The sequence below is a fragment of the Atheta coriaria genome, unplaced genomic scaffold (assembly GCF_025399875.1).
Source record: "Atheta coriaria isolate IRGN ID8LTWV9N9 unplaced genomic scaffold, Caltech_Dcor_3.1 hic_scaffold_5_pilon, whole genome shotgun sequence".
Classification (NCBI taxonomy): domain Eukaryota; kingdom Metazoa; phylum Arthropoda; class Insecta; order Coleoptera; family Staphylinidae; genus Dalotia; species Dalotia coriaria.
Genome location: NW_027045447.1, coordinates 12,028,013 through 12,042,941, shown reverse-complemented (window position 1 = coordinate 12,042,941; position 14,929 = coordinate 12,028,013). Strand labels below are relative to the sequence as shown.

The 14,929-nt window shown below is 38.1% G+C and overlaps 2 protein-coding genes and 2 pseudogenes across 2 annotated transcripts; 2 read left to right on the top strand and 2 right to left on the bottom strand.

Moving 5' to 3' along the window:
* Nucleotides 1-6,405: 6,405 nt before the first annotated feature.
* Nucleotides 6,406-10,231, bottom strand: LOC135792201 (poly(U)-binding-splicing factor half pint-like; annotated as a pseudogene).
* A 57-nt stretch (nucleotides 10,232-10,288) lies between these two features.
* Nucleotides 10,289-12,378, bottom strand: LOC135791689 (spermine oxidase-like; annotated as a pseudogene).
* A 43-nt stretch (nucleotides 12,379-12,421) lies between these two features.
* LOC135791690 (protein YIPF7-like) lies at nucleotides 12,422-13,454 on the top strand. Its single transcript, XM_065302164.1, has 2 exons — nucleotides 12,422-12,690; nucleotides 12,745-13,454. Exons 1-2 carry the CDS (start codon nucleotides 12,576-12,578, stop codon nucleotides 13,419-13,421), a joined length of 792 nt encoding a protein of 263 aa, XP_065158236.1. The 5' UTR covers nucleotides 12,422-12,575; the 3' UTR covers nucleotides 13,422-13,454.
* Nucleotides 13,455-13,550: 96 nt separating this feature from the next.
* LOC135791692 (large ribosomal subunit protein eL15-like) lies at nucleotides 13,551-14,924 on the top strand. Its single transcript, XM_065302167.1, is given in 5 exon segments — nucleotides 13,551-13,673; nucleotides 13,883-14,064; nucleotides 14,128-14,264; nucleotides 14,445-14,573; nucleotides 14,617-14,924. Coding segments are annotated over 5 exon segments (756 nt in total). The 5' UTR covers nucleotides 13,551-13,560; the 3' UTR covers nucleotides 14,812-14,924.
* The last annotated feature ends 5 nt before the right edge of the window (nucleotides 14,925-14,929 follow it).

Below are 14,929 nucleotides of genomic sequence, written 5' to 3'. Positions count from 1 at the left end.
AGAATCGGAAAAATAAGAAGTGAATATAATTCATAACAAAAAAATAGATTGCAATAAATTTCTATACAGGAAGAAACAGAATTAAATTCCCCATGTAGAAAAATTATTTCAAACTAAGTGTGTAAACCCCAATGTTCGCGTGTTATCCTAAAACTGGCAATTTCAAGCGCAACTAGTACTACGGCGCACACACACACAACTTTCAATATAACTCGCGTTACGGAATTTTCGCAATACCCCCTGATACAGGAAAATAATGAATTAAATTCCGCATCTGGGAAAGTTATTCGAACTTAGTTTAAGCGTATATGCGTATACACACAACTATCATTATAACTCGCGTTACGGAATTTTCTGGCAATAAATTTCAATGCAGGGAAATAAAGAATTAAATTCCGCATCTGTGCAAGTTATTCCGAACTTAGTTTAAGACCGCGTTCGCGTGTTATAGTATTAAGAAAGTACAATTCCTAGCGCAACGTGTACTATTGCGTATATGCGTATACACACAACTATCATTATAACTCGCGTTACACAAATTCCGCATCTGGGGCAAGTTATTCGAACTAGTTTAAGACTGTCTGCGTGTTATAGTATTAAGAAAGTACAAACTTAGTGCAACGTGTACTATTAAGTGTATATGCGTATACCACAACCCCTATCATTATAACTCGCGTTACGGAATTTTCTGGCAATAAATTTCGATACAGGGAAATAAAGAATTAAATTCCGCATCTGGGAAAATTATTCCAAACTTAGTTTAAGACCGCGTTCTCGTGTTATATTTAAAACAAACTACAATTCCTAGCGCAACGAGTACTACGGCGCACACACACACAACTTATATAACAAATATAACAAATGTAAATTTGACCAAAAAATATAATTGAATTATAAACTTACCAGTGTACAGTTTATTGGACTGCCAGGCACGAGGAGTGCTGTAACTAAACGAAAACATAAATTAAAACAAAAATATTTCATACAATTGAATTACGTTATAATTAACAATCAACACAAAATAAACAACCTGTGCTGTTCAGTTAAAAAATACCTACACGAGCCTGATGAACATTTCTTAATGATAAGAAACAACATGGGGGCGATATATATCAGCGATAAAATTGTTGATTCTGGAAGAGTGGAAAATTCTCAATCAGATGGAACTTTAGAATAATTTAATTTGATGGGGTATAAGGTCTAAACACGCAACTGAAAGTGCTAATAATTGCAATTTTTCAATTTTAGACGATTTATTTCAATTGCGAATATCTCGTAAACTAAGTTGCAGATTCTTAATCTACGGAGAATTCTCTATGAAATAAGCTAATTAAATTGGAAATCTAAGAGATAAAATTATAATTTAAAAGAAAAGGTTTTCCGCAATATGATCCGTTTCCCATATTACCAATAAGTGAAATATATACAGCCCCCCTAATTAATTATCAAATTAGGAAACGTGAAGTCTGATGAAACGAAAGGCGTTGCGCAATATACGTCTAGATACGCCATAGACCGGCACGAAACTAGTTGCAGTCCAATAATAGAGCATGCCGAAACTGCGCACGCTGTGTCTGCTGCATAAACCCGGTATGTAAAAGCAACTGATGCGCAAAGCCAGCGCGTCGATGCCACGCGACCTTGTGCACGAATTGCAATAGACACGGTATCTGTGATAAAAACTATACTAAAATGTGCTGCACGCGACAGCGCAACGAGAATCTTACGCGTAGCATCTCGCACGGCGAATGCGATAAGAAAGTGGTTTATAAACAAACGCTGATATGATTTAAAGGAATACATGTCTATTTTATATTGAAATAAAGAAAGAAGCAAACATTAGTTACACAATTTCGCACAATAATGAGTTTCGGCGGAACCAAAGTTTACCATAAATTTCGTCTTGTTCTCCATAATTATTTAAATTGAGTATTAGCTTTTTACAGGTAACACGAGTTGTGCACAAGTCAAAATGGTTCCTTTAGGTCCAAAATATTATTTATAATCACACTTTCGGGAATCTGCCGGCCGGCGATCCCGACGACAACTGATCAGAAATCTACACGTAAAACAGCGTAAAAATGAATGACCAAACACGGCAATTAACACTAAATTCAATAAAACATAACGCGATATACGAATTTACAACGAAACACGAATATTCGAGGGAATATTCTTATCTGCCACTGAAGTAGGAGCTGCGTGCCGGCATCACAACTGTGCATGTCGACTTTCACTCAAAGGAATGTGCGCAGGTTGAAACATGCATCGTTGCGCTACCTGAGAATACTTTATTGTACCTCCAGAAAATACGAATCATTTCAAAACTGTAGCGTACATAGCGGGGCAGTCAGCGACTGCCTATGTATCAGTGATGGTCGCACTTGCCCATTGGCCGTGTCCGTGTATCACCGCACGTACACGAGTGCCGCATGCACCACCCTATCTAAACAAATAGCAATTTCAGTGGCGGATTACAGCCTAGGCGCACTAGGCGCGCGCCTAGAGCCCGGCACCCTGGGGGCCCAAACTGCCTGAGGGGCCTAGCGCATATATATCCCCATATGAACATGAAGTAATTCCACAAATACTTCATCAGTTGGTTTTGACCTCAGCCTTCATGAATAGCGTATTGATTTTCACTTGGCATGAAACGGCATTTCACACGTGTCCGCAAAGCAACCGTCACGGATATATAGCTGACTTAAAACTATTTATCTCCCGATTTTATGTCTTTATAGCAAACTGTTTAAAATAAAATTTGGATGTTTTTCTGCCACATTTTGTGACCTTTTCTTGAATATTGCGTTAGAAAGTTGTAGCGCTATAATGCAGTAGTATATTACACTTAATTTTTAAATTTCGAACATCTATGGAGGAGATAGGTTGAGGAATATTCCATTGAGGTTGTAAAATAGCGGGTAACTCTCTTTTTGGAATATTGAGTGGTGATGCTTTCTATCATTTTTCATCGTTCCTGCCAGATGTACCAACGTTTATCCTCCTACAATTTTTATCTAGATTTTTGGGGTGGTAGTTGGATTAAAAACAGAGTTCAAAAGAGTTCGATCAATTTGAGACGGCACTGTTAACAATTTTTCTGGAACAAACTCCTACAAGTCAATTACCAGCAAATACTTACAGAGACAAAGACAAATATTCTTAACCAAGGTGTTAGTTTATTAAAATCATTAAACAATTTATAACAGAGAGGTCAGAAATAATTTCGAAACTGTTGAAGGCTAAATGAGACAAAGAAAACGCAAATATCCATATGATGAAACGAACAAAAAATGATACCTGGCATTTTTCGTCAAAAATGTTTTTATTGTCAACATTTTATATTGTATGATATTATTAACATCAGAAATTACTCGAAGAGGGCGATGTCTATATCAAAGTTCTTAGCTTTTGATTTTAAAATGTTCTTTGATTTAAAAATTAAGCCGTGTTGATACTAATAATTGGTAATAGAGCGATTATTGTCTTAAGTATGAAAAAGAGATATTGAGCCAGAATATTTCACTGATGAGTTAACTCATTTCTAAATACATACAAAGAAGAAATATTGGGATCCACATGAAATGTATGCAACATTAAGTAATAGTCTAAAATCAACTTTTCCAAATATACACACATGCTACCAAATTTGACCTTGCCCGTTTCACAATGCAGAGTGGAGAAAGGACATTTTCAGTTTTAAAACGAAGTCAAAACTATCTGCGCAATGAGGTCTTTCGCAAAGAGAGCACTTAAATGACTTCGCATTAATGTTCATAGAAAATGATATTTTTAAAAAACTAAAAAGTACGACAAAATTATTGAAATCTTTACTTAAGAGAGACAAGAAAGAAAATTTGTAATTTTGTATTTAAATACGATTACCGTTTTGAGCACACGTGATGAACTCGAGAACCAAGATAGCATTGAAAACGATAATCCCATCGCGGATAGTATGGCAGAAAATTTTACCTGTGTGAGTAATTTCGATCGGTCCGCAAAGAAAACAATTGGCACTTACAACACCTGGTCCATCCACTTGAAGAGCGAATCGGAAGATAATCCATTAAAATTTTTGGAATGAATTGCGTGTGCGATAAAAAAGCAGCGCCATTGCTCTACCTCAAGGTGGTGTGGAAATGAGTTTTAGCACAAACAGATGTTGAAGTATAGATTTTGCGGCGCCGTACGCTAAAACTATTAATTTTACTGGGCTAATAACCGTTTTCGAAAATTTTTCGGTTAGGGCCCCAAACTTGATTGGCGCCTAGGGCCCACTGAAGCATAATCCGCCACTGGCAATTTCTGCACATAACTCAAAACTTCAAATATATAAGTCAAGAGGATAAACTTTTATTCAAAATAAATTAATCTAATTATAAAAATTATAATAGTATTTTTTATATTATTATTATATTATTGATACTCGTAGTTTTTATCGCCGATTTTTCTCTAACTAACTATTCGAACTATTCTCTATAAGATAGGACAGTTAAAACGGAAAATTGAGAGATAAAATTTTAATTCAATTTTGCCCATTTTATTCAATCGCGAATATCTCGTAAACTAAAAGAGATAATGGGATTTGATCAGAAGCGTCTTAATCTACGGACCAATCTCTATCAGATAGGATTGTTAAAGGAAATCTGAGAGATGAAATTTCAAGTCTTGAAAAAAATCGCCAGAGGGTCACTTGATACTTTTTACCGACGATTTTCAAAAATTAATATCTCTTAAACTAGAAAGATAGCTACCAACGAATTGTTGATTATGAAAGATTGGAAAATTCTCTATCAGATAAAATAGAAATAATTTATATTTCCTATAGTAACAGGTCGAAAACATACTTGACTAAAATTTTAAAAGTGACATTTATCGAATTTTTGCCCATTTTATTCAATCGCGAATATCTCGTAAACTAAAGAGATAAATAGGATCTGATCGCAGCATCTTCATCTACAGGACCAATCTCTATCCAGATGGGATAGTTAAAAGGAAAAAATGTGAGATGAAATTTTTAAGTCTTAAGAAAAAATTCAAAAAAATTTTAATACAGTGAATATCTTTAAACTAAAGCGATATCGACCAACGGATTTGTGGAATATGAAGAAGATTGAAAGAACATTTAACCAGAGCCAACCTAACAGTATAGGCTGCAATGCAGCGCGTCGGATTGCAAGAGGTACGGCGTACCTTAATTAAAAACATAAGTTAAAAACAACAAAAACATTTCATTCAATATGACCAATATTATATTCACACATAGGCGAAAACAAACTTTCTGTGCTGAATATCGCCATGGTCAGATAAGGTTACTTACCAAGCATGAATAACCGAAACACGAAAACCGCAGCATTGTGATTCAAAATATATAAACATCAAACGCACAATTAATCATTAACAAAACACTGCAGATGCATATTACAACTAAGTCGACTGATATTTGAATACAATACAAATTTAGAAAATAGAGACCGATAAAAAATGGCCACGCAATGCGCGAGAAACACTGCGTCTGGATACGCTGGGAACCGGCGCGATACACGGCTGCAATGCATCATTAGCGTTTACTGAAACTGCGCAACAACGATGCGACAGTTCACAATAAGAATCTGTACCTGCTGCGCAGCCACAGGTAAAGCAATAGATGCGCAAAACCGGCGCGTCGATGCCACCACGACCTTGCGCACGAATTGCAATAGGCAAGATACTTGCGATCTAAACTAAACTAGAATAGCCTGCATGCGGTGTGCGAAGATTGCCTGCAACGACGGTACCTGGCAATCTCATGCGTTGCATTCCACGCGGCAGATGCGATAAGAAAATAAGAATTGTGTTCAAAACAAACACAATTCGTGCCGAATGCCCACGTTTGCTGATAAATATAGAAATAAACGGCTGAATTCTATTTTATGATTTTTGGATTCATGCTAGTGCCATCTCTGAATGAAATAGATTGTAGTTCAGTAGATTAATAAAATTATTAAAATAGGAAAATATTACACTTTTACTTATTTGCAGTATTTGCACTGTAGACACATTTAATACTATTCAAAACAATTATAAAGCGTCATCATTTACAATTATATACCAACGAACTGAAAACAAGTTAATAAAATAAAAAGGCGCATGGCTCCTCCAGCAGTCATCACCATCAGCCAATTTACACTTAATCATCGGTTTAATTAATTATGTAGCATTAATTCTTATGTGTCATGCGTTGTACTCTCAACCAGAAAAGTCCTTTGTGTTCAAAGAGCGTTTGGTCGTACAAAAGCAGCGCGCACCATCCGATCCACCAGTACAAATAGGTGGGGCTTCACCACTCGTTCGTTCCTTCTAAATACAAAAGAATTAAATTTAATACTATATATATAAAGAAAATGGCGCAGCAGAATACTTTACCTAAGGTTTTTCAGCAAACTCAACAAATATCATAACAATAACATTGTCATCATCTTCCCTCGTCCTGCTTCTCGTTATAGATGATAACGCGCTCGACTGAACAAACTTTACTGCACTCCTCTTGAATCTCTTCTTGCGGTGTCTCATCCACGTCTTCGGACCTACCATATTACGCAATATATAGCTGTAGCATTGAGTCCACCTTCCGCATTAATTTCTGCATGACAAGATGTCGCGTTTTGAAGGTACTTTAATCGACGCATATTCTCTTGTTGTTGTAGAGTTTGCGGTTCATTCTGCTCAAGCAGTTTCTTTGCAATTCTTCCTGTTGTTTAGCCTCCCGCCTCTTTTGCGCGCGTTTTTTTTCGCTTCCACGGTTGCGCGGCTGGTGCTGTTGCAAGCATTGGGGTGACGGTATACCGGCGGCGGAGTTACAACAGGTTGTACAACAGTAGGCGGTTGCAGTGCCGCCACCGGTTGGAGTAAACTGCGGATTGCTAAACCTGGCGGGGCGATATATCAGGCAGGTTGTGGCACTGCGGCGACCGGGGGATGTGCGTGCGCATTAGGTAACTTTGATGAAGCCAAGAGCAACGGCATTACTGGCGACTATCCATTGCTTAACATCTTTGCAGTTACGCTGCGGCAGCTTAACCGCGCGCCGCGCGGTGGGCATTATACTCGAACCGGTAGAAGGGCCCATTAAAGCATTAGGTGATGTGATTGCGCGTCTACACGCGAAGATACTGTCCTCCCCAGATCAAAAAGATTCGCCCACTAGAGATGGCGTCGTTAGCTGCCTGCGTTGTTTCGTATTCAATGAAGCCGTAACCTTTGTGTTTGTGTGCTGAACTACCCTGGGCTAACTTACAGTAGATTATTGGACCAAACGCTTCAAATACACTAAAAATACATAAAAAATTTAAATAAACGGTAAGATTTAAAAAAAATTATTATTACCATTTAATATCGTCCTCAGTGAGATCTGGATGAATACTGGCGACGTAAATCCTATTGTAATTCTTGGCCTCCTCCTGGATTTCATCAATGACGGTCTGCGCCTGCGGCATGTTGCTCGGTCGGCCAACGACTTTAATATTGCGCCCGCCAATCATCACGCCATTCATTTGCTCGAGCGCTAGCTGCGCCGCCTCCGGTATCTCATACTCCACGAATGCGAAACCCTTGTGCTTCTGTGTGACCGGATCCCATGACATGTTGATAGACTTGATCGGTCCGAACGGCAGAAATGATTGCCGAATGGTGTCCTCCTTCAGTTCGAAACTGATGCTGCCGACGTACACCCTAAACCCAATTCACCTAACTTGTTTAACTTGCGTATTACAGGCAACACATGAGAAAGAGACGAATATTGCATAAATATCAATGAAAGATTAGTCGCGAATTTCAGATCTTATCAGCTAGTTTGTATGTATACGGTCATCAGTCGGAAGCGCAACGGGCCTCGACAACTTTCCATATAAACATTTTCATTGGGATCATCATAAATCAACGCGTGAACAGGAATGAACCGAAATTCATCGAGAGAGAGAGAGAAAAAGAAATCGACTGATTAGTTTGAGTAGTAATCGAGGGGGTGAGTGTTAGCGAATGTAAAGTAGGAGGTAAGTAATTAATAATAATCTGGTGCGTGCTAACCTGCACATGAGGGCGAGAGCCTGTTGTCGCTGGACCTGCGTCCGCTGACTAGCCATTTGCTGCAACAGAGGACAAATGACAAAACGAAACGATCACTTACTGGACGACATCCTGCGCTCGCGCATACAATTTACAGTTTTGCAAGATGTTCAAATAAAAGGGGGGTGTATAGTTTAATCGTTTGTTGGACATTCGATAAAGCGATTGTACTTTGAGGGGGGCGAGCTCTCGCCCCCTGAGCGGGCCGACCACCAACACTTAAGTAGCCCACTAACCTGCACATCAAAACCAGCACCTGGTGCCGCTGGAAGGTCTTATTTTTCTGCGAAGCATATAAAATATTAGTAAACACCATCGAATCGCTATACGGCAAGCTGAACTCGAACACGACCACCTATCGCACGTCTTCCTACAGTTGCAAATAAAATAAGGCAAGAAGACAAACGGACGACGCAAACGAAAGGAAATCAAATGCGCGCGACTAAACGGCACATACCTGCTGTTGGTGGGCGAGTGTCTGCTTCATCAGGACCATTTTGATGCTCTGCTCCATCGCGTACTTCTTCGCTTTGGCTACGGCTTCAGTTTGTTCCATTGACAACTTCGGAAGAATACCGCCAAGGATTCCAGCGATTGTGTTACTCCTTGCGCCAGGTCCTATACATAAAATTTATGTTATGAATTAAATAAATATATGTTTATTTAAAACTAACCTGGGGCAACTTCTCCTGTTTGCATTACGTCGTTGAAATAAGTAATCCCATTCGTTCGATCTACAACAAAACAATCGATAAGCAAGCAGAAATTAATGCCCACAATAAATATTCCAATGACTTCACATTACACGAATGCATGTATGGAATTAAATTTAATTTTAGTTTTCCTGATTTAAGTAATGATGAACATCGACATTGGAATATTTCTATTGTCAGTTTAAATGTGCATTAAGTATTTTTCATCAGAACATGAGACAAGAAAAGGGGCATTGAGACAGAACCTGAAATCAAAAACAAAATGTATGTTGATTAAAGCCATTGTAAGTTCATATGTTCAGCAATCAGAATTGTTTTGTTTGGTTGCTCTGCTGGCGGTTGAACGGGGGCGCGCACACGTTTTACTATTAACAATTTTTAACGCAACGGATCACCTAGTTTATCTGGAAACACAAAGAAAATAGAAATCGACTAGAGAACAAGACAAGCGCTTCGTCAATGATTTCGCTGTGACACAGTCAACGCAATTAAAAAAACGTAAAATTATAAACTAAATAAAATTAAACAAAAATTAAACATGCCCCAATATGATTATGGTTATTATGGAATCAATTTACATCAATTTCAGTTAAAATTAATCAAGTTTATGGGAAATTTTGAATAATATTGTTTGATAATTCATAGTGGTGCATGCTTAAACTGCTTTTGTCACTGTGATAATGTCCTACCATGTAACCGTGGAGGAAAACGGTTACAGCACAAGCACATCTGGCGACAGTACCGAGTAACCAGTCGAGTTCAACCTCTGCAACATCTCAAGCAGACCGAAACAACTCACATTAGTCAAGTCACATGAGGTCCCCTTGATATAACTTTACTTAGATATTGTTATATATGTTTTATTTATGTTTGGACTGCCCCTGCATATGAACACACTCATGCTCATATGAGTTTAAATGTTTAATATAATGCCAAGGCAGCAGGACTCATGAAAAGACTTACCAGGTACAGGCTCAATTCTGACTTTCTTGCTGGGCGGCTCTTCGGTGCCGGGCGCCGGAGGTTCATCGTCCACATGTGATTCGCCATCCTAAACGCAAATTAGTAAGATATAACATATTGATTATTAGATTATAAACCGTAAACTAAATTGTTACTATGTCTATGGTAGATTTAGTGATGCTGTTCTTACTTGTTTCATATTGCCGTTCAACGATGCGCTCGACTCCTGCGTTTCTTGAAACGTGGTCATCTCGCGTATTCAGTATGTCAGCGTGCACTACAACAATGCATAAATAATATTTTGTACAGGATAATGAGATGATTTTGCAGAGCAGCGAAATCCAAGCACGATAGGCACAAACAATCAATAACGCACAACAATGGCGCCCGCCTTCTAGTTGGAATGACAGCCGTCAGCGCAGCTTGGCGATACTAGCGCCCTCTAGAAAATCTTTTAAAATCGTAAACATAGTTTGAAGTTAATGTACAAATAATATTTGGATAGAAAATTTGTATGAAACTGCTCCATTTATTTAGTTAATTAAAATTTGTACTTTGTCTTAACTAAGATTAGTATATTTTCTTTAATATTGGAAGTTTTGAGTAAAATTCAGTAACTTTCGAGCTTGCATTTGGCCAGATTCGAAAGCACCATGCGTCGTAGAAAAATGCGACTCATGTGCAGCCTCACCTGCTAAAACACCCTAGGCACATTATTTTCATCACAAAACGGTTCACACAAAGTCCTCCCGGGCGGTAATGCTTCCGAATCACAAGATGGCGTCGAGTGGCTGTATCCACCTCTAATATAAGGATTTGTCAGCCATTTTGATCTAAATAAAATACAAAAGGACAATAATCCTCGTTGTTTTGCATTAATATTAACTTACTTGTAGACTTTAACAGGAAATGGGATACTGTCATCTGCCAAAACTTTCTTAGCAGCTGCACATTGTTTTCCTACAATTTCAGCATCGGTTTCCTCCATTTCTCGTACACCTTTATGCCCAACCCAAGTCATCAACATATTACTTTGATCCAACACCAAATCAAATCCGCTTAGATGTCTTAACCAGTCAGGAAACTCATCCGAATAGTTTTTACCATTTCGCCAGATTAGTTGAATACCATTGAAATCACTCCCCCACCATTTGGAATCAAATTCCAGAAAAACTTTACCCATTCCATCAAAACCCATATTATCTATGGTAATTTTCACTCTGGGAGACATGGGTAAACCTTTGAAGGTTTTCAACACTCCTAAAGAGCACGTTACAATCAAAGATTGCGCATGGACTATGCAACCATCTTCACACGTAATCAAAATGGCGCCCGATGGTGAAATCTCAACGTTTTGTACAACTTTATTGTACTGAATCGCATTTTCAGGCAGTTTCTTCACCAAAACATCTACCAATGCACCATAACCACCCTTTATATTAACATGCTGCTGTCCATCCTTACCGAGACAAGAATATCTTCCCCATTCTTTAAGTGATAACTTGTTTAAATCTTCACAAGAATTGTCAATCATTTGAAACCTGACATGCCAATCAAATAATTCCTCCATGATTATTTTATCATCATCAGAATATTCTGACTGGTTTCAAAAATTCAGAAAATCTTTTAGTCAAAAACTCACCAACTGATGAATTTGTAATAATATTCAGATATTCTTCGCATTCTTCTAGGATTTTTCCAACTTCAAAGTCAACTTTTTTGACTAAAAAGTTATCAATGATATGACCATCATCCCTGACATAAAATCCTAGGCCTTCATCGGAAGTGACGGGATGAATAAGTTTGTTTTCTTGTAAAATATCGTATAAATCAGTGTCGGTACCGTGGACCCATTGCGCGCCCAAATCGATAGTGCTGGAACCAATCTGAAGGGGTTTCGATACGACCACCAGGACGATTTTGTGCTTCAAGGAGAATAAAATCAGTGGAAAACTGCGATTTGGAAGTTTGAAGTGTTAAAGCTGCTCCTAGGCCAGCCATTCCAGCACCTATTATTACTACTGAATAGTTATTATTCATTTTTGGCTATTATTGGCACTGAAATCATAAAATTAAAAAATAAATTATTAATTTCAACTGTTGAAAATGCCACTAAGACGAAATATATGATAAATTGTGTTTATGTTGTAAAACTAAAATAAATAATAATATACTGAGTGATTACGTTAACTTAATAAACACCAAATAAAAAATAATTCAAAATATGGAACCAATGAGAAGAAATGTTTGATTAAAAGTGTGAAACAGACTTTACAACGTGTTGATTTATAAAATAACCTCAAGAAAAACATATTGCGATAACAGTAACAAAATGCGTTATAAATAATGTAACCAATGATTTACAACTATCAAAAAAGTGTTCTTAAACATAATAAATACCTTTCTATGTACTAACTACAAGTCTTCTCAGTCTTTTCTTTTAGACTAAACACCCACATTTCATCTAGGAAGCCATTTCTTCAAGTTCAATTAATTAATTGACGCGTTAATTAAATAATTCACACGCAATATAACTCCATCATTGCAGATGTATCTTTAAACTACCATATTATTTTCAGTTATCAACGATATTCCTAAATATCATTGAATTTCACTGCAAAAAAGTTGATTTTTCTTTAGTTTTGTTTCCATTGCACATGCGCAATCGCACAAAATCATCTGTCATCCACGAAAACATTTGCTTTAGGTTAAAATTAGTTACATTGCATCAAATTCCACATCATTCTTATAAATTCTAAATAAAACTAGCGTAAGTCTACGCCAAGAAAAACTACGATGGCTTACTCGCAGACTAACAGCGATTACTGGCAGCCGGGCGCGCGCCCAGGTCAACAAGACTTCTACAATAATCCTGAGATGGAATATTCTGCAATGCAATCTCAAAAATTAGGTATAAACTATTTCTTGTTTTGTTGCCGTTTTTTTACATTATTATATGTTGTAGACTTTCAAAACTTCAATGATGAAAACTCCACATATTATAATAACACAACATCAAAGTCCTACATGGAGCCCTATCAACAATCACAATATCCAGAGATGTTTACCCCAATGGCATCAGATTTCAATCAAGATCAAGATGAAGATGAACCACCACTACTCGAAGAACTTGAAATATACCCGGACAGAATCATGGAGAAGACTCTAGCAGTATTAAACCCATTCAGAACACATAGTCTTGCAGATGATGCTGAATTTCTCTGCAAACAAACTGATTTGGCTGGGCCTATCACTTTTTGCTTGGTATTAGCATGTTGTTTGTTCATCTCAGGTAGTAAGGCACATTTTGGGTACATCTATGGCCTATCTGTGACCTCTTGCTTGTTGATGTATGCTCTCTTAACATTAATGACTGCAGCTGCTGATTGTTTTACACTGGCAAGTGTTGCAAGTATTTTGGGTTATTGTTTACTACCTATTGTTGGATTATCAGTAATCGGGATCTTTGTATCGCTACATAGCAGTATTGGTATTATCATTGCGATATGCGCGGTTTTATGGTCGAGTTTATCAGCAAGCCGGCTTTTTGTCGCGATGTCTGGAGATGCTGAACAAAGACCTTTGATTGCTTACCCGTGCGCGTTGGTGTCCGGCGTTTTTGCACTTTTGATTATATTTTAAACATTTGCAAATAAATAATTAAACTATTATAAACTATTAAAATGTAAGAATTAATAAAAAATTAAAATGGCGTAAGAGTTGTTTAAAAAATCATTAGTATTTTGGGTTGCATACCTTTGAATAGACAAGTCCAACCTTAATGTTCTCCTGGCTCCTGATTGGTCGATTCAAACCTACCGCCCATACTACAGCGCCATTACTTGTTTACGTTTCCGCACCGATTTTCTCTCTTCCGTTCTACGTCTCTGGTAGGTAGGTATCGTTTGTACACCAGAAATTAAATAATCTCGCAAAATCCAGACCATCACTGATCGTAAGCGATTTTCATCACTGCAATTATCCACGAAGATATTAAACACGTCTTCGGTGGCCCATATTATCTTCATCAGCGGCGATTTTCACAAATGATCGTCGTTTGTTTTTATCCCTTGGAGGTTAAGTCATGTTTTCGGTGCTTGCAGGTCCGTCACCATGGGCGCCTACAAGTACATTCAGGAGTTGTATCGCAAGAAGCAGTCGGACGTACTGCGCTTCTTGCTGCGTGTGCGAGTATGGCAATATCGCCAGCTGACGAAGATGCACCGCGCACCAAGGCCCACACGTCCCGATAAAGCTCGTCGTTTGGGATTCCGTGCAAAGCAAGGTAAGATAACTATAAAATAATAAAAAGTACATAATAATTAACTTAATGGTTGATTCCTTGTAGGTTTCTGCGTATTCCGTATCCGCGTACGTCGTGGTGGCAGGAAACGTCCCGTTCACAAGGGTGCCACTTATGGCAAGCCAAAGAGCCACGGTGTTAACGAGTTGAAACCCGTTCGTAACTTGCAGTCTCTTGCAGAGGTAAGCAAATTATTAATATCTTCTTACATTAAAAGAATTAGATGATGATAACCAACTTAGCTGCTGATAAAACTATGATTTAGCAACTTCCTTGGATGTCTGAATATTTAAACTAACATCTAAACTGATTTTTGATTAATTTCAAAGAAAAAACTAAAAGAATTCTAATAATCATTCTAGGAACGTGTCGGCAGGCGTTGCGGTGGTCTGCGCGTCCTGAACTCATACTGGGTTGCCCAAGACTCATCTTACAAATATTTTGAAATCATCTTGGTTGACCCTCACACAATGTAAGTTATTTTCTCCTCTGTCATTTATCAGACCATATTAATGAGGTTTTTCTTGTTTGTAGGCTATTCGTCGTGATCCTAAAGTTAACTGGATCGTGAACGCCGTGCACAAGCACCGTGAGCTCCGCGGCAAGACCTCCGCCGGACGGTCATCGCGCGGCCTTGGCAAGGGACACAGGTACTCGCAGACAACCGGAGGCTCTCGCCACGCTGGCTGGCTGCGAAAGACGCATTTGCAACTACGCAGGAAGCGATAAGTTATTTGTACACATTTGCATCGGGTGTAACTCTCGTCTGGCGCTTTACTCTGTTAGTATTGCGTCGGATAAAGTTATTATTAAAATAATAAAATCCTACGATAAAAATCAGAGCCGC

What these genes read in the sequence shown, in the direction of transcription:
- LOC135791690 (XM_065302164.1), top strand. Translation starts at nt 12,576, where the DNA reads ATGGCTTACTCGCAGACTAACAGCGATTACTGGCAGCCGGGCGCGCGC. An exon ending in AATGCAATCTCAAAAATTAG is followed by an intron (nt 12,691 to 12,744) that starts GTATAAACTATT and finishes TATATGTTGTAG; the next exon opens with ACTTTCAAAACTTCAATGAT.